The 17,757-nt window shown below is 34.9% G+C and overlaps 3 protein-coding genes across 5 annotated transcripts; all 3 read left to right on the forward strand.

The window, feature by feature from the left end:
* The first annotated feature begins 2,777 nt into the window (after positions 1–2,777).
* LOC147532370 (proteasome subunit alpha type-4) lies at positions 2,778–5,198 on the forward strand. Its single transcript, XM_086645392.1, has 2 exons — positions 2,778–2,956; positions 4,208–5,198. The coding sequence occupies exon 2, from the start codon at positions 4,220–4,222 to the stop codon at positions 4,970–4,972; it is 753 nt and encodes a 250-aa protein (XP_086501518.1). The 5' UTR covers positions 2,778–2,956; positions 4,208–4,219; the 3' UTR covers positions 4,973–5,198.
* An 86-nt stretch (positions 5,199–5,284) lies between these two features.
* AMK2 (adenosine monophosphate kinase) lies at positions 5,285–9,584 on the forward strand. The gene is made up of 8 exons (XM_086645391.1): positions 5,285–5,359; positions 5,572–6,009; positions 6,866–6,967; positions 8,159–8,287; positions 8,372–8,506; positions 8,578–8,724; positions 8,882–8,956; positions 9,261–9,584. The coding sequence occupies exons 2-8, from the start codon at positions 5,779–5,781 to the stop codon at positions 9,372–9,374; spliced, it is 933 nt and encodes a 310-aa protein (XP_086501517.1). The 5' UTR covers positions 5,285–5,359; positions 5,572–5,778; the 3' UTR covers positions 9,375–9,584.
* Positions 9,585–11,750: 2,166 nt separating this feature from the next.
* On the forward strand, positions 11,751–17,295 carry ECT11 (evolutionarily conserved C-terminal region 11). Of its 3 annotated transcripts, XM_086645395.1 has the most exons (9): positions 11,829–12,034; positions 13,186–13,243; positions 13,996–14,059; positions 14,354–14,504; positions 14,601–14,677; positions 15,253–15,756; positions 16,063–16,275; positions 16,389–16,562; positions 16,880–17,295. In XM_086645395.1, exons 3-9 carry the CDS (start codon positions 14,006–14,008, stop codon positions 17,000–17,002), a joined length of 1,296 nt encoding a protein of 431 aa, XP_086501521.1. In that variant the 5' UTR covers positions 11,829–12,034; positions 13,186–13,243; positions 13,996–14,005; the 3' UTR covers positions 17,003–17,295. The 3 variants fall into 3 exon arrangements, with proteins under 3 accessions (XP_086501519.1, XP_086501521.1, XP_086501520.1); XM_086645393.1 differs by lacking the exon at positions 13,186–13,243 and having other exon boundaries at positions 11,751–12,034; XM_086645394.1 differs by lacking the exon at positions 13,186–13,243 and having other exon boundaries at positions 12,025–12,086.
* Positions 17,296–17,757: the final 462 nt, after the last annotated feature.

Raw genomic sequence — 17,757 nt, forward strand, 5'->3', positions numbered from 1 at the left:
CCAACTCGGGAGCTGGGGGCTACTAACCCGTAATGTGACCGACCATCACAAAAAGGGGGTTCACGCGATCTTTTTTATTGTAAACTTATTTTAATCTAATTTTTCTAACAAAAAATTAATTGATTTAAATCTTTTCTTTTTCTAACTTTTTTTTTAAATCTTTTTAAAATTCTTTCTCTCCCTAAAATAGTATCAAGTTTAAATTTATATTTGAAATTTTGAGCCCGACCCTTTACATAGGAGTTGCCCTTAAAATGGTGTTTTTTAGGTGGCTAATATATGGACAATCAAAAATCTCCGTGGACAATAATTTTATGTTGACAAATGGAACCATTAGAAATCTTATATGGACATCGGTTTAAGGGGCAACACTCCAACAAATTTCACTCATGCCCCCTAAAATAATAATTTTTATTTTAACTCTGCTCTCTTTTTTTTCTTCTGTAAATCCTAGGTACTTTTTTCTTTTTCTTCTTCTTCACCAACAAAATTTGTAGAGAGAAGTTGTGGACACATTGTTGCAAGATCAAGAAAATCAAAGGAAAATGTTGAAGAATCTCCCTAAAGATAATGATAATGTTCATTCCAACATAAAATTTAGATTTTTGAGTTTTTTTTCATCAAATTTGTGAGGTTTTGGTTTGAATCTTTCTCCAATATAAATTGTTGAACAAAACCAAGCCAATTCATGGCAGATCTGATTTTTTTCGTGAACCATAGATATCCTAGAAATCATATATTAGGAAACTCTAGAAACCACAAACATGATTTTTGAATATAGCAAGAGATCTGCTAATATTTCGTGGGAAACCCTGGCAAACTACAAGGAATCTGCCCATAATTTTTTGAGAAAGTCTTAGAAAAAATAGTAAATTTTCGTAGGTTTACCACGAAATTCTGGTAACCGTTTTTTTTTTTTTTTGCCTACGAATTTTGCTTATGAAATCTTATTTCATTCTTCTAAAAAAACGAAAATACAAAATAAGCTAAAAAAATTAGAGTTTTACCTCATCAATATCATTAATTCTTACTATAGATATGTCTGCAAACACTTCTTTAACTGGAGATTGAGAGGTTTTATCTTCCTTAATTTAGGGTTTGAGAAATAAGATAATGAAGTGGTAGAAGTTGTAATTTACTTGTAGTAGTTGTAAAAGAATAAGAATAAGACTAACAAGAAAAAAAAAGTAGAAACTGATGATGATTAAGAATAAGAATGACAATTAGGTTTTTTTTATCGTATTTGTTTATAGTCTTCAAATTAGTTAATGTTTTAATAATTAAGGCATTATCGAGCTGCCCCCTATTGAATCAAAGTCAATTAAGTGAAGTATAGTTGACTTACACCGGACCCAGAAATAGTTGTCCACATAAGATATTTGATTCCCCATATATTGGCTATCGTTTTTTTTTCATAATTAATCTCCTCAAACGCAAACTTCAAATAAGTCGTTCAAAAAATTTCAGACAAAAACAAATAGTTTGACATTTTGAGTTAAATCTCAGAGTCATATTTCAAACTTCACTCTAATTGGATTTTTGAACGGTTTTATATTTTGTTGTTCCATGTACGCCATAATGCGTTGCCTCAAATAATATCAGGGTTAGGCTTTTGACCGCCATTATTGTGTTAGGGCAGTGAAATGATGCATCTCATTTTTCTTTTGGTATTGCCACGTGTTTCGAACCCATGACCTAGAAGGAGTAGACTAAACCTCCTGCCACTCAAACCAATGGTTGTTGACAAATGACACATCTCGTTTATAGCAAAGCGCCCTAATTCTGACAAAACAGAGATGTTTTGGTTGTTTTTAGATAATCCCAATTTGGTTGAAATTCTTCGCTCATGTACTTGTAGGACCTGTCCGCATATATTGTACTTGTGAAAAAGTTTGTGTATTGCTTACGCCCGACATTAAGCTAGTTTTAAATGTCCCTTTCACTTTTAAATTTGTCCTTTAATCTCCTTCCATTTTCCCTCTGTCACTTGTTTACAAATCTAAGAAGGATTTGTATCACTAAATTTTGGTTTTGTTTCAATATGTTCTCGTCGTGAATTGTAAAAAACAAGCATACATTTCTCTAATATCGAAAAAAATATAGATATCATAAAATCTATAGAGATATAAAGAGTCCTCGAGGATTACCAAATAATACTACAAATCCTAAACTGAATAAATCAATTTGACAACTTGGAAAGTTGAAACAAGAACTGATCAAACATTGGGTGCAAAATTGACCCAAAAAGTTCATCTCAAGTTTATCTATGTTCTTCGTCTATAAACTTTCAAACAAATTTGATCAAGATTTGCTATCCTCAGCTAACAAAAAAAAAAAAAAAAAAAGATTTGCTATGCTCATCAAAAATTAAATGGGTTATTTTTCAAATGGACTCCAACTTTGTGACCAGTTTCCTGCCTAGCCCCCTACTTTATCAATATTTCTCATACAACCTTTTTTTTCAGTTACCATTAACTAGTCATATTCTCTCTCTCCTCCATCTCATCTCTTCTCTCTGCCACCTCATCATCTTCTCCTACGAAGGTCGCCGACCGGAAAATTGGTCGGTCGGCGACCTTCGGCGGAGAAGATGCTGAGGTGACGAGAAGATGAGGTGGAAGAGAGAAGAGATGAGATGGAGGAGAGAGAGAATATGACTAGCTAACGGAAAGTTAACGGTAACTGAAAAAAGGGGTCATATGGAAATTATTGATAAAGTAAGGGGCCACGCAGGAAGCTGGTCACAAAGTTGGGGGCCATTTGGGAAATAACCCAAATTAAATTTGCCGATAATATTAGGTAAGAAAGTAAATTCGCATTACTTTTAGGGGCATTTCAGTCTACAGGATTTCCCCTTCTCTTTCTTGCTCTACAAACCAGATTTCCGTAAAACCTACACAAAGCTTCTGAAACTTTATTCCCAGCCCTAAAATCACAGACGAGAAGAGTTCCCAAGGTAAGCATGACTACTCTCTTTCATGTTCTTCCTATACGATTCCCAAATTCATTGATACTCAGTTACTTGAAACCCTAGAATTTAAATAGTAGATCGTCGATGTGATAGTTAAGGAGATTCTCTTTCTTTCTGTGTAAATTTTGTATCTCGTTTAGAAATAATAATATATATTGTACATAACCTGTTTGATGATTTACCAATTAATCAATCAGTAGTCTGATATGAAGCAAGAGCTGAGTTTGGATTCAAAATTTAGGTCTAGAATAGATCCTTAGAACTGTTCTATTTGGTGGGTTTCTACTGGTACTCTACAAAGAACATGGAGAAATTTTGGGGAAAAAAAATCTTTTTCAGATGAAAACATTGTTCAATGTTGAGAATTTTGAAGTGCTTGAATTAGTTTTGTAGGTTTTCACTTTTTTACTTTGTGTGAGATGTTATCTTAGACTTCAAGTTAGGAGCATTCGTCTGTATGAACTTCACTACCCTAATTAGTGCAAACTGATATCAAATTGATCAGATGATCTTAACTACTAGCATTTCTTTCTGTTCTATTATCACCAATTGATCTAATGAAAAAATGATACTAGTTTGTAATCTTATATAGTTTGACTTCGGCTGATCCGTTTGACTTACTCGGGGTCTGAGTCCGAGCCAATTCTTGGTTGGACCGTCAAGTAAGGGCTCAGCGAGTAACTCGATGGACTCGGGGTCTTACCCCATTGAATTTATCTAATAATAATTTAATCTGTTGATTTTTATTTTAATGGAGTTTTTCTCTTGTTCTTGCTTATGATTTTGTCAACTAATGTGGGTTTTATTAGATTCTTCACTGAAATTATTAATATGTGTATTGAGAAGCTTGAACATAGAGTGTGCGAAGATGTGAAAAATGAGAGTGAAAGAGGAGATCGGTTGAGGGGAGGGTGGAAGTGAGGGAGAGATTAGAGGAGTGAAAGGGAAGAAAGATAAGAATTACGAGATGATTCAGACATTCACTTATGATTATGTAAAAAATGAGGTCATACTTAAATATTCAGATTACAAAGTAAACAGTTTATTATCTAAACCTATGCAGTCAAATATGTGGATTAGTTTGGGTGAATGATTTTTTCTCTTGTATATCTTTCGCGTTTTTTTACTGATAAAAAGAATTACTTGTTCAAGTGTTGGTTCATTTTGGTTGATTATTTATCAACACTTAATTATAATATCTGCCATTTAAAGTTGTTTCCCATTTTGCTTTTGCAGTGAAATTTAACAATGTCGCGAAGATATGATAGTCGAACAACGATCTTCTCTCCCGAAGGTCGTCTCTACCAAGTCGAGTACGCAATGGAGGCCATTGGAAATGCAGGATCCGCTATTGGTGTACTATCCAAAGACGGAGTGGTATTAATTGGAGAAAAGAAAGTCACCTCCAAGCTGCTTCAAACCTCTAAATCCACTGAAAAGATGTACAAGATCGATGATCATGTAGCTTGTGCCGTGGCTGGGATAATGTCAGATGCCAACATTCTAATCAACACTGCCAGAGTACAAGCTCAACGATACACTTTTGCTTACCAAGAGCCAATGCCCGTAGAACAATTGGTCCAATCACTCTGCGACACCAAACAAGGTTACACGCAATTTGGTGGGCTTCGTCCTTTTGGTGTCTCGTTCCTTTTTGCAGGTTGGGATAAAAACTATGGTTTTCAGCTTTATGCTAGTGACCCAAGTGGAAACTATAGCGGTTGGAAAGCTGCAGCTATTGGAGCAAACAACCAGGCCGCACAGTCTATGTTGAAACAAGATTACAAAGACGAGCTCACTAGGGAAGAAGCTGTTGAACTTGCTCTGAAAGTTCTCAGTAAGACTATGGATAGTACTAGTCTTACGTCAGAGAAGCTTGAACTAGCCGAGGTTTTCCTTTCTCCTTCTGGGGAGGTGAAATACCAGGTTTGTTCATCGGAGGCACTCGGTAGGTTGTTGGTGAAGGTTGGGGTGACCCAGCCTGCAGCTGAATCGGCTTGAATTGGGTCTTCCGTTAGTTATATTAATCTGGTGCAAGAAACTAAGAATTTAGAACATGGTTGTATTATGTTAATGGTGATGATCCTTGGGTAGAACTTCACTTGAATTGGAACTCATATTGAAGTCTGAGATGTTTCTTTTTTCGTTCTAGTGTCTCTGTTTGAATGATATAGAACTTCTTGGATTAGTTTTCATTTTATTGAAAATGCTTCTAATTTCTTCCAAATATTGTTTATTGTTTAAAGACCTTTTTGTTTATTCATTTACGAGGGTATAACCTTTGCCCTTCGGGCACGAACATAGATTTCTTTTGTCTGTAACTTTGAAAAGATAAGTTTGTAACTTTGAAAAGATAAGTTTGAGAGATGTAATCTTAGCCATTATTTGGTTCCCACTGGGGGTGAGAAAACACAAGCGACCTATCTTCACCTGAGTCGGGAACGAGCACTCTGAGCCAGGAACTATCCCTTAATGCCAGAAGCTTTTTTCTTTTCATTCTCTTTAAGTAGGTTAAAAATCATCCAGAATTGGAAGGAAAATTCTGAAATATGACTTGGGTTAATTAATCACTCAAGTCAGATTTCAAATCTGACTGGGAGACAAAAAAAAAACACTACCCGTAATCCTATCTTCATCTAGACGTGGTGGTTCGCGTGTACGAGTGGAAAAGAAAAAAACAAACCGCCATTATTGAGCCCTCTGCGAGAAGTAGTAAGAAATGAAATAGACTTTTAGACCTAGATTTCTAGAGAGAGAGAGAGAGAGAGGGAGAGAAAACTAGAGGAAGATAGGAGAGCAAGAGCGAGATGGCTTGCTCAATGAACTTGCCAGTCTTAGCAAAGCCAACTTCGCTTCAAGCTTCTTCATCTTCTTGTTCTACTACTAGTAGATCCTCATTTAACCTCACTACTTCATCTTCTTCTTCTTCTTCTTCTTCTCACATTACTAGGGTTTCTCTCTATTCCGATGTAACCCTAGCTCAAAAACGCAGCTCTCACCAATCCGGATTACGAAATAAGCAGTCTCCTGTTTTCTCGGTAACAACACCACTAGTTTCACTATTCAGCTTTGAATTTCATTTCATGGTGTCACTAATTATTATTTTTTTTTCAAATCATATAGCAGAAATAGCCCTTATGAACTAGAGATTCTGAAATTGTTTTAATTTTGAACTAGGTAGTTGTTGTTTATATATGTTCTCACCCAATTTTAGTAGTAGAAGATAGAGGAATTGGAAATTTTGTATACATTGTGAATTTTTAGATTGGTTTAATCCTTCATAGTGAATACACTATATGCTGATTAACTGAGTAAGTTATTCGAAAGAACGGAAATTTGATGTAGGAAAATTATGAAAAGCTCACATTTTGATTGGGGTTTAAAGATCAAGTTGAAAGATGGGAAATTTGATTGAGTACAGAAGTTGTTTGCAGCTCATTGTATTGAATTAGTATGAAAAATTGTCAAACAGATGATATCATGATCGATTACCCAAAACTATGAACCTTTTTTTTAACCACTTTTGTATATTGTTCCCTGCATTGGCAACAAAATTATGATAACTCAAGCAAGAAACACGGACATCTATCGTGTGTCGTTTTCCATTTGACAAGTTATATGGTCACACTCAAGTAAAAGTGAAGTGCGTACTCGTCACCCTTTATCCGTCATCCGTCTAGATGAGATTGTGTGGGTCAAAAGTTACAACTTCTGCGCGCACGTATGCCGTTAGAAGGAAAAAAAAAACCCAAATTTTCTCTCTGACTGCCGAGCAACTTTCATTAGTTTAGCAGATTTAGCTGCTAGATGTTCATGTTTTCTTGCGCACTCTATGTTAGTTATATTTAGATCTGGTAGACTGGCACTGCTCTAAATTTACTTGTTTATTTTTAGATTGTGGCCGCTACAAAAGCAAAAGCAGAACCTCTTAGAATTATGATATCTGGAGCTCCTGCGTCTGGGAAAGGAACACAATGCGAGCTCATCACCAAGAAAGTAAGTTCGAGCTTCAGTAGCTTTTCCTTGTTTTCTCTCTCATTCAAGCAGAAGATGAATATAAATATGTATATTTAGACCCCGTTAACATGGATAAGGGATGTCATTACGTTATTAGTTTTATTTCTCCTTTTGATTGTCGTTATATTATTCGCTTATAGTTTCTATTACTTGTGATGCATATACCTAGTGGGACTATCCGATCAGTGCGCTGAGACCTTTATATTCATGAATCTGCCCAACCATATAATTTTTACTATAGCATGACCATTTTGATTGGCCGTTTTCTCAGATCTTTTGTCATAAATCAGCTCATGTAAGTAAATCTCCATAACAGTTATTATTCTCCATTATAACAGAACTATCGTAAGTTCATAAGACGAATTAAGATAAACAATCATCTGCAGATTACAGATACTCTAGTTGACTCCATTAGGAATAATAATTGGGATGTTCATAATGATTGTCACAATATCTGCAGAAAGTTGCCACCATGAATACATGACATGCAGGTTGAGATAAATTATGTTCTGTTGTTGATTAACCAATCCTCTAAATCGAAAGCTGTACCATTAAATGCTTCCATTCGAAGTCAAGTTAAGCTGTATAACAAGAACACCACATTTTTGCGGTCTTAGTAAGATCGCAGATCTGACTGTTTTTCTATGAAAATTGACTTCTGAAAGAGAGAATTTCTGATTCATCCCAATTCCCACACACTCTATTTTCATTATTACCCACTAACAACTTTGAACCTCACTCGTCAAACTTGCGAATGTAATTTATTTAACTAGTAGCAGCTGTGCTTGTGTTCAGGTTAGTTTGAATATCCCACGTCTATGTTGCTTGTACTAAGACAAGAGTAGGTTGAGCAATAGCATAACCCCAATTTTCAGAAGAATGTTATCTTCAGTTTGTAATAGTATTCATCTTTGTGGACTTCACCAAATGATTAAGGTGCCATTGCCAATAAAATAAGTCTGGATACATCTTAGCTCTCCCTCTCTTCATTGAATACTATTTAGATCATTCTAAGCTATAGTTAAAACTATATGGTTTTTTATCAAATAAAAAAAATCATTTGGGAAGAGTATATCAATGATTTACCTGGTTTAATTTACTTCAATTTTTTCATGTTAGAATTCTTCCTGAAGATAAACAGATTGAATCAAGTCGTCCTCATATTTGCAGTATGCGTTGGTGCATATTGCTGCTGGAGATTTGCTGAGGGCAGAGGTTGCAGCTGGGAGTGAAAATGGAAAGCGAGCTAAAGAGTTCATGGAGAAAGGACAGTTGGTTCCTAATGAAATAGTTGTTTTGGTATACCTTTTTTACCTTTTATTTTTCTGTTGGTCATTCTCTTGTTATGATTTCGAGTTCAACAACTTGCTATGGATGATCTAGATGGTGAAGGAGCGGCTATTGAGGCAAGATTCTCAAGAGAACGGTTGGCTTTTGGATGGATATCCCAGGAGTTCATCTCAAGCTAAGGCACTTGAGGACTTCGGAATCCGACCAGACCTTTTCATTCTTTTAGACGTAAGGTTTCTCCTCTCAAAAATTCTGTCATAATAGAGATGAATAACATGACTTGCCTGTAAATGGGGCAGGTCCCTGAAGAGATTCTGGTCGAGAGAGTAGTTGGCCGAAGGCTTGATCCAGTTACAGGAAAGATATATCACTTAACATATGCTCCTCCAGAAACTTCTGAAATTGCTGATAGGCTTACTCAACGCTTTGATGATACCGAAGAAAAAGTAAGTACAGACCAGTCCATTCAGTCGCACCACCTTTTACTTACCATTTTTTCTCTCTTCATTAGATTCCCCACTTCCATGCAACTTCTGTTTTATATGTTTGTGTCAGAAAGCATCAATATATAAAAGAACGATGTTTTGCTCTTTTGTTTTTAAGGTGAAGTTACGTTTGCAAACTCATCATCAGAATGTGGAGGATGTACTTGCAGTATATGAAGATATAACAATCAAGGTATGCAAAACTCATTAATTTCTTTTCTTTAGTTTCAGAAACTCATCAATTTCCTCTTTGAGTAATCAAATTTAATTGCAAATCTTCAATACTGGACGAAATCAGAAGGCGAAGTGAACCACTAATAGCATAATGGTTGACTTGGGATTGATTTTTCTTTCTGATCTGTACGTTGTAAGAGAATTAATATTGCCTACTTTAGAACAAACCGATACTCTTCAAGTACTTTTGCATTAACCGAGTCGTAACCATAAACCAAGATATTACTCAATTCACATAAAAATCTACTCTTTTCTGGTTCTAGGTCAAGGGGGACAGTCCGAAGGAGGAAGTATTTGCGCAGATTGACAATGTATTGTCTGAACTTCTTGAACAAAAGAAGAAAGATACTTCAACAACTGTCACAACTGGTGTATGATTGCTTAATGACAACGGTGCTGAAGAACCTAAAAGATTCAATTGAGGGTTCTTTTCTTACGACTACTTGGATAATAAATCAAGGTTAGTTCTTATAGTGTGTGTGTTATAGTATAATGTGTTAAAGATAAATCTTCCTGGTCACTTTTAGGTGTCCTCAGTTGTCTGTTACTTCAATGACTAGCTTAATGGAACCCATCTTCTTTCTAAATTATATTCTTCTTCGAACTGTTGGAAAATACATGCTACTCAAACATCTATTCACGTTTTTTTTTTTTTTTTTTTTTTTCAATTTTCGAGTTATGGTTTGATGTTATAAGCTAGTAATTGCTTGAATCCGGATCAGGTTTAACTTGTTTGTATTAAAGTCGTAAACATTTCTAAGTTTTGAGATTTTATGTTCAATTCAATGATATGTTTGAGAAACTAGATTCCTAGAAAAAAGAAAAAAGTTAAAAAGCCACATTGAGTCTTGTGAAATCATTAAGTTATATATGTAGAAAAAAAACTTCCAAGATCGTTAAAAAAAACCACATTCCTTTTTTCTTTCGACGTTTATGATGTTTGCAAATATTTGGTTCGGGAAAAAACCTATGAAACCTATCAATTTGCAAACAATAAAGCTTATGCAACACTACCTTTTTTGCAAAAATGCAAAAAGGAACTTCTGCACAATGGTTTGCGAAATCAATTTTTTCTGGTAAAAATAAAATAAAAAACATATCTACAAATAGCTACTCTCAAAACAAAACAAAACAAAAAAAACCAAAAAAATTAAACCGAATCTTGTCTGAAACATATTAAAAAGTCAATGGCAAAAACGTATACTTTGCCGAAATTCAACTCTTAACAAAGAGTTGAATGCTTATCAAACTAAAGAGCTGAATGCTTGTCACAATATATTTTGTTACAAACAATAAAATGGAAAGTAATGCGTTTGGTTGCCATACAGACAACCGGATATCTTATATGGACAAAAATATTGGGTGGAAAAATAACAAGATACTTTTAAAGTTTTGATGAGGGACAAAAGGGTTTTAATCATCTCTCAATCTTCACTAGCTCCATACAACCACCACCGTCTTAAGACCATGTTCTTCTCCAACCACTATCACGTACCTTCGAAATTTCAAAACTCGGAATAAGGAACAAGAAGAAGAGGACATACTTTTAAAGCGAAGAAGTTATGGTGGTGATTGCATTTTTTATCTTATTTAGGGTAGAGATTTGATGAAGTTTCAGGGTTTTCATCATATTATTCAGTTTTGGGTGCAAATCGTGATCCCATTGATTCGTATTTTAGGGTTTCACGCGGCTACCATGAACAAGTCTTGAGGATCTCTATCTTAATTTTGTTTTTTTTTTCTTTTGTCTTCTATTATTTTAGGCTCAATATAAATAAAAATTCAACTTTTGTATCATTTCAAACTCAATACGAAACTTCGAGATTATAGTGAGGAAAAACCTCAAATTTCACTCCAATATCACCTCTTACCTTCTTTTTAGAGAGAGAAAATAGATGAAGAACAAATGAATATTTTTTTGGGATAAGAGATGGATGTAGAGAGAAAGAGAAAATGACACATTATGTTCACTTGATTTTGAAAATGAGAGATTGGTTTAGTTAGAGAGAGATTGGTCTAGTAAGAGAGAGCAAGAAAATGAACAATGTAGCAGCTGATTTTCATGGAGATAAAACGAGATAGAGAGAGAGAGAGTTGGAGAAGTGTCCCCATAAAAATGGTTAATTATTTTTCCACCTTAGGTTCTTTTGTCCATACAAAGAATCTAGTTGTTCATATATTGGCTACCATGCGTATTGACTAATTACCCCCCCCCCCCCCCTCCCCTTAATTATGGGCAGAGTGCCTCTATAGGCGTCATACCTTTCTTTGTTTAGGCACGCCTTCACTCTTGACACTCATTGTAGGTATCGGATTTAGCAGTCTGAGGAATTACAGTGAGTCTAGACTTCTCCTCAAGCACAACCAAATTAGCCGTCGTTTGTGGGGGTTCTAAGAGGCTCCAAGAGTGAAAGCAGGCCTGAGTAAAAAGGGAGAACACCTATAAACCCTTCCTTATGGATAAACAAAGGATAAAGAAAATATACGAGGCTCGTCCACTAAAATCTTAGTTTGTATCTAACAATGTAATTTAGGTAAACGTTTTTCAGATTATGCAAAGATTTTTTTACCTAAATACTTGTTTTCTAACTGTCAGTGAGCTTAGTCAACATGAGAAGAATAGTCACGGACCATAAACAAAAGAGTATAACTTTTAGGGCTTATTTAAAAAGTTATAACAGGAAAAAAGGAACACGAAATGTCAATATTACCCCTTTCCTTTTTTAGATTCATTTCGAATCCTTTTCCTTACCGCCCACACAAAGAAAAATCAAATTACTCGAGACACGCACGACATTTATTAGCACGGTTGTGCTTTAATCCAACGGCTCAGAATGGTTTTGAAAAAGTTGGAATGAAATTTTCGCCGTCCGATCGTCATTTCCAAGGGTTTTAGCTCTTGCCTTCTTTCTCTTCGTCTCCCCCCTCCTTTCTATTATTTTGCTTTCTCTCTCTCTCTCTCTAAAACCCAAACTAGCTGATCTGAAGTTTTGACTGCTGTGGGTTTATCAGATCCAACGCCGTTTTAGGGTTTAAGGTGATCTCTCTAACTCTCTGTCTCTCTCCCTTTCTCCGTTTTAGGGTTTAAGGTGAACTTCATACATAGAAACTTGATAGTTCATTTTCTTAGCTAAAAAGTTTTTACTTTGTGCCTCTGAAAGGTCCTTCCTTTTTGTTCTAATAGCTTCGAAAAAAATTTAGGGTTTAGATTTTGTTCTACAGTAGACATGATAGTTTTATTTGTTTAGTTGTTATGGTGAGTGATAAACTTCAGTAGATTCTGTGAAATAAAGTTATTTATATAAATGAAATTTTGGTATTATTTGTTTAGAAATTAAATTCCCTATTAATCTGAATTAGGGATTCGTTATTCCCTTCTTTATTTTAACCTTTCGTGATTCTAAATTTCTTCTGAAATTTTTTGTTATCTTTATCATTTTGTATGAGAAAAGAAATCCAAATACATCTTTTTTTCCTTTTCCATGTCACTATTGTAGAAGTGGGGTTTGCTTCTTCTGGAATACTGAATTAGTACAATCTAATTTTAACGCCGACAAATAGTTATGACTCTTAACCAAAGCTTTTGTTAGAAATAGTTCATTTTTTTTCTTTTAAATGTTAGAAAGCTGCGATTGCAAAATCAGGTGATTCCTGTTCTTCTGAATTTTTGGTTCTGTGTAGCATTTGATCAATCTGGACCGTCCAATAAATTGTACTGTTTATAGAGAAACCAGCAGAATAGGAAGAAATTATTGCTCTAGCTTTAAAGATTGGAATATCTTGATCCGTATTTGCTACATATTTTGCTTCCCTTTTCTTTTTCCTATCTCCGAGATGTAGGTCTTTCTTTTTGTAGCAAGGTAGAGCTTGCTTTAATGATTGAATCTGGAGTTCTGATTCCCCAAATATGAACCGTTAGTAATCAAGGGTTTGTAGTTTGTACCGACTCGTCGTGTCCCATTTTTTGCGAGTTGTGACTTGTCAGTTAGAATGAGTTTCTTATTTGTCTGTAACTAAAAAATCTTCTATAATCTTGAAATTATATTTTCTAATGGAAAGTGACCAGCAAGGGAACTTTTCAAGTTTCCATCAGGACCATCACTACTTTTGGTAGGTAGAGATTTGTATATTTAGTCGTTTTCTTTGTCTTTCTTTATGAAAACCTTATTGTTCCTCTCTCATTTTCAGCCACTCATATTAAAATCCAGCAGCATTTTTGTTTGTTGTTTTACTGCAAGACACCCGGGTATAATTGGATTTTTTTATTTTATAGTTAAGTTGGTATTGCCCTAGTCCTGTTTTATGAGTCTGTTTCGGAATAAATATCTATATAATAAGGGAGGAGGGTATCTTTCCCCCTCCTCCCAACGGTTCAGATTGAATAATATCGAACAATCTTAATGTATAAATGTCAACCATGCTTAATAAAGGTATTTCGAATTTCTTTATGGTATGATGGTTTTGGATGTTTCCCTCTCTGGTTATTACAATATTAGAATATGCAACATTTTACTCTTGGAAAGGATGTGTATCATGTTGCATTTATAGTAATAAGATAATTACGTTATGCTGTCAGTTGTGCGCCTCCTGTCAACCCCTAGGACACTGATCTAAATGCTAGTTTAGATTGTTGTCTGTATATACATAATATTGACATAATTGATTGACATATATTGATTACTGCTACATCAGCTTGACTGCGTAATTACATGAATTTACCAACTACATCCTACACGGTTGGGGTATCTGTTACTAATGACCTTTTCGGTAAACTAGGTCAAGTTGGTGATCCATGGTTTGATAGTCTTGTTAGATTTATCAGATAGTTTTGTTGGAAATTGGAACATTGTCATGTCTTGACAAGCATACAACTAAAACTCGAAACATGACATCTAAATGCATTTTGGGAACTGATAGCAAACATGATCTTTATATGCTTTAAATCCTTGTCATCTTTTTTATTCTTTTGAAGTTATACTGACTTATCTCTTTATCCAGTTAAGGAGGAATGGATACAGGAATGAAATCATCTTCAGTAGCTAACATTGCTAAGCAAAATATGGTATGTAATAGTAGATTATATTATTTTTTTGGGAAAGACTTGCATTGATAAGATAGTTTGGTGTTATTTATTTATCTGCTGTTTCTTTTAGAAAAATCTTATTTAATGTGCTCCAGATGCTCATTTGAATATTTAGAGTCCAATATATAGTGGTTGTATGCCCATTTGGAAATAAGACTAATCATCTTTTCCGCCGTCCATGCATTAAATTGCTAATTAGTAACTTTCGCCTTTAAGGTTACATTATTTCTTTATTTACGCAGTTATAGTCTTCTAACTTAGGGTTTCTCTCAGGCTTCTGGAAAAGATGCTAGCCGATCTGGTACTGCTTCCCTATCCTCACGATTTGCAGCTGCTGCAATGAAAGGAGAGGCTTATCAGAAGCCAGTTGCAGAACAAAGTGTTTATTATCCACCAAATAACAATTACAGTTACTATTACCCAGGTAGTTGTTTGGAATTGTGTACATTTGCCTCTATATGTTTTTCTTTCTCTACTCTAAGGCTAGCCCCAAGGTCTAACTTGCACTATGGTTTTGTAGCATACAATGGAGCATATTCTGAATGGGATGACCATCATTATTTTCATGGCGGAGATGGATCAGAGTTACCATACTCAGTGGGTTCATTTACTCATTAATTTCAAAAGTTAACTTTCTCTTATCTAAAATGTTCGCCATATGCATCTTCTACCGTATGCAATTGGCTTTGAACAGCCACAACATAATCAGAACAATAACACTTCAATGAATCAACTACTTGACAGTATTTTTCGTTTCGTGCAAGAGATGTCTGATTAATGAATTTTTTCGATAAGTTGATTCTTTCTTTGCTAATTATATATTAGTTACTTCTTTTGCTTCTTCTTCCCCTGTAGAAAAAATAATTCTGTTTTTTGTAATTTTCTCAGTTTAATAAACCATATACGCTTGTCAAAATCCGAATGCTCGAATGAAACCTAATGGTCCGTACTAGCTTTATCTGTTGAGTTGCTTTTCTATTTTGTGTGCTTTGGGGTAAAGAATGAATTCCTATCAGCTTTGACTCTTTTAAGTGGATATACTTCTAGCCTTAGACTTTGTGTCTAAATAGCCTCATTATTCTGTAATATTTTAATTGTTGTCTGTATCTGATAGTTTTCCAAGGTTTGGTGGATGGTGCTGATTCTTTAAACGTGTTCACCGTCATTTTCAGGTTCCTCAATTGGGGGTTGATTTTCAATCTTCTGGGCTCATGAAAGGTTGCTATCCGATGGGAAAGTTCGCTTCATTCAATAACCAACAAGGACTGTTTCCAACTAATCCGTACATGTTCTACAGACCCAACAGCAGAAACTGGGCTGGCAATGATAGATTTAGATCAAGAGAGAGGTTTAACAGGAATGGAGAGTTTGAAGCCTCTACCGAGTTGAACCGTGGTCCTAGAGCCCGTAAAATGGGTTCGTCACTTGAGAAGGATCAGTTTGTCATCTCAGTTCAGAGAGACCAATACAATTTGTCAGAGTTTCAGACAGATTATGAAAACGCGAAGTTCTTCGTTATAAAATCTTATAGTGAAGATGACATTCACAAAAGCATCAAGTATGGAGTATGGACAAGTACTGCTAATGGTAACAAGAAGCTCGATGCAGCATTCCGTGAAGCCGAGACAAGATCTGGGGAGACGATCAAAAGGTCTCCAATCTTTCTCTTCTTCTCAGTGAGTACAAATTCTACCACTGCCTCTCATAGAAACTCCTGACTTTTTATTGCTATTTTTGTTCCCTAACTTGTGTTCACAATTCGTACTTCACAATTACTCCAGTAGTTCTATTTGCTCTCCTGCGCATGATTGCGCAGGCCACTCGTTATTGGTTGAATAGATTTATAGTTCATATATATATATATATATATATATATATATATATATATATATATTGCATCCATCTATACTTCTTTTGTAGATGCATGCTATATTTGTACAATAATAACTTGATCGATGAGATAACTTGAAAAATCATTTCAGGTAAATGGAAGTGGGCAATTCATAGGCGTAGCTGAGATGACGGGCCCTGTGGATTTCAAGAAAGATATGGACTTTTGGCAGCAAGACAAGTGGAATGGTGTCTTCCCCGTACAATGGCACATAATCAAGGACATCCCAAATGTTCAATTACGACACATCATACTCGAAAACAATGATAACAAGCCTGTAACCAATAGTAGGGATACTCAGGAGGTATTCCTAATATTACATTGTTCTCTTTTTTGAGCTGAGATTACCAATGCATGAAACTATGAATTGGAACATACTATAGCATCAATGAACATATAAAATTATTTTGCTCGCAGATTGGATTCAAGCAGGGTTCAGAAATGCTTACCATTTTCAAGAGTTTCTTGTTGAAATCATCAATGTTAGATGATTTTAACTTCTATGAAGGTCGGGAGAAATCACTTCATGCCAGAAGAAGCAGTAAGATTGCGTATTTACAAGCAGAGATTGAGAAGAAAAATGAGTTTCCGGTAAAAATACCTTTTCTTTCTCACTGTTTTCCTACATATTATTGTGTTCTCCAACATAAGAAAATGTTGAATAAATTTTTCCTCCAGTCTTTTCACGGGCTTATTTTGGGCAACTCTTGTACCGCCAAAATACATGCACAAGAGATGTCGTCTCCTGTGTAAAGTGGAAGAGACCTCTAAATCTCTCCTAACTTGACTTAACGATTAAACAACTCGTACTGACTAAAGAACCAAATCCCTTAAAAACAAAACAAATTTGGCGTAATCAAATACTATTTTGATTTATCAACCTAACTGAGACATTATTTTGTTTACAGAAGCATTTGGAAGCAGGTGTAAGGAAACTCGAGGAAGCATCGATGAAGAACCAAATACTTCATGACCCAACGACATCTCATCTTATTGAGCTTACCAAAACTCTCTCGCTCGGTAAACGATGAAGTTCTTGCCTTCAACGATAATTGTACCAATATATCCAACTAGATATTTCCAACATTTCAATCTTCTTTTTCACATCTCTTGTTTGGGTAATTTTTCGAAGTTAATTAGATTTTTAGGTGCTTTGTTTTTCTTCCTTCTGTTGCCATCTTATCTTTTCGAGTTCATCGAAAGCTATTTTCCTTTTTGTAAGATGATTATTTCGAGTTTAGCAGTTTTTTCTGCAGTTTTTGTTATTTCAATTTACCTTGTTCGATGACATCTAGTCTGGTATCAATCAATTTAGTTCTGATTTCTCACAGGCTCTCTTATAGTGAGTTTGGATGCTGTGGTATTTATAAATCTATTAGGGTTTTCTCTTGCTGTATCACAACTGTGGTGTCAATGAAGTGTAAGTTTCTTGTTTTTGTGCAATTTTATTAGACCAGAAGCTGCAATTTTGATCTCAAAATCCAACATTGTAGTCTATATCAAAACCTAGAATAGTCTAGTTTTTTTTTGTTGAATTCAAATAGTCTAGTTAGGTAGTCGAATTGATACATAAATATAGTCAAGAGAAAAATGCACTACTAACTGACAGAATGAAATCTACCTTCTTTACAAGGCCAAACTAATTATTTAATGAAGTTTTTTTTGATGAAATATAATTATTTAATGGAGTTGTTAGAGTTTAGTTGGATCGAGAGTAATTTTTAATTCAACTAATCTATGAATCCCTCTTCTAACTCTACATGTTTTTCAAACACTTAGACTTTTG

Source organism: Eschscholzia californica, unplaced genomic scaffold, assembly GCF_041429995.1.
Source record: "Eschscholzia californica isolate CP2 unplaced genomic scaffold, dmEscCali1.0.p SCAF_6, whole genome shotgun sequence".
NCBI classification, from domain to species: Eukaryota; Viridiplantae; Streptophyta; class Magnoliopsida; order Ranunculales; family Papaveraceae; genus Eschscholzia; species Eschscholzia californica.

Excerpts from the sequence above, each read along its gene's own strand:
- ECT11 (XM_086645393.1), top strand. The coding sequence starts at position 14,006 with ATGGATACAGGAATGAAATCATCTTCAGTAGCTAACATTGCTAAGCAA. Across the intron at positions 14,678-15,252 it reads GATCAGAGTTACCATACTCA|GTTCCTCAATTGGGGGTTGA; the intron begins GTGGGTTCATTT and ends CGTCATTTTCAG. Across the intron at positions 16,563-16,879 it reads AGAAGAAAAATGAGTTTCCG|AAGCATTTGGAAGCAGGTGT; the intron begins GTAAAAATACCT and ends TTTTGTTTACAG.
- LOC147532370 (XM_086645392.1), top strand. The coding sequence starts at position 4,220 with ATGTCGCGAAGATATGATAGTCGAACAACGATCTTCTCTCCCGAAGGT.
- AMK2 (XM_086645391.1), top strand. The coding sequence starts at position 5,779 with ATGGCTTGCTCAATGAACTTGCCAGTCTTAGCAAAGCCAACTTCGCTT. Across the intron at positions 8,288-8,371 it reads CTAATGAAATAGTTGTTTTG|ATGGTGAAGGAGCGGCTATT; the intron begins GTATACCTTTTT and ends TGGATGATCTAG. Across the intron at positions 8,507-8,577 it reads ACCTTTTCATTCTTTTAGAC|GTCCCTGAAGAGATTCTGGT; the intron begins GTAAGGTTTCTC and ends TAAATGGGGCAG.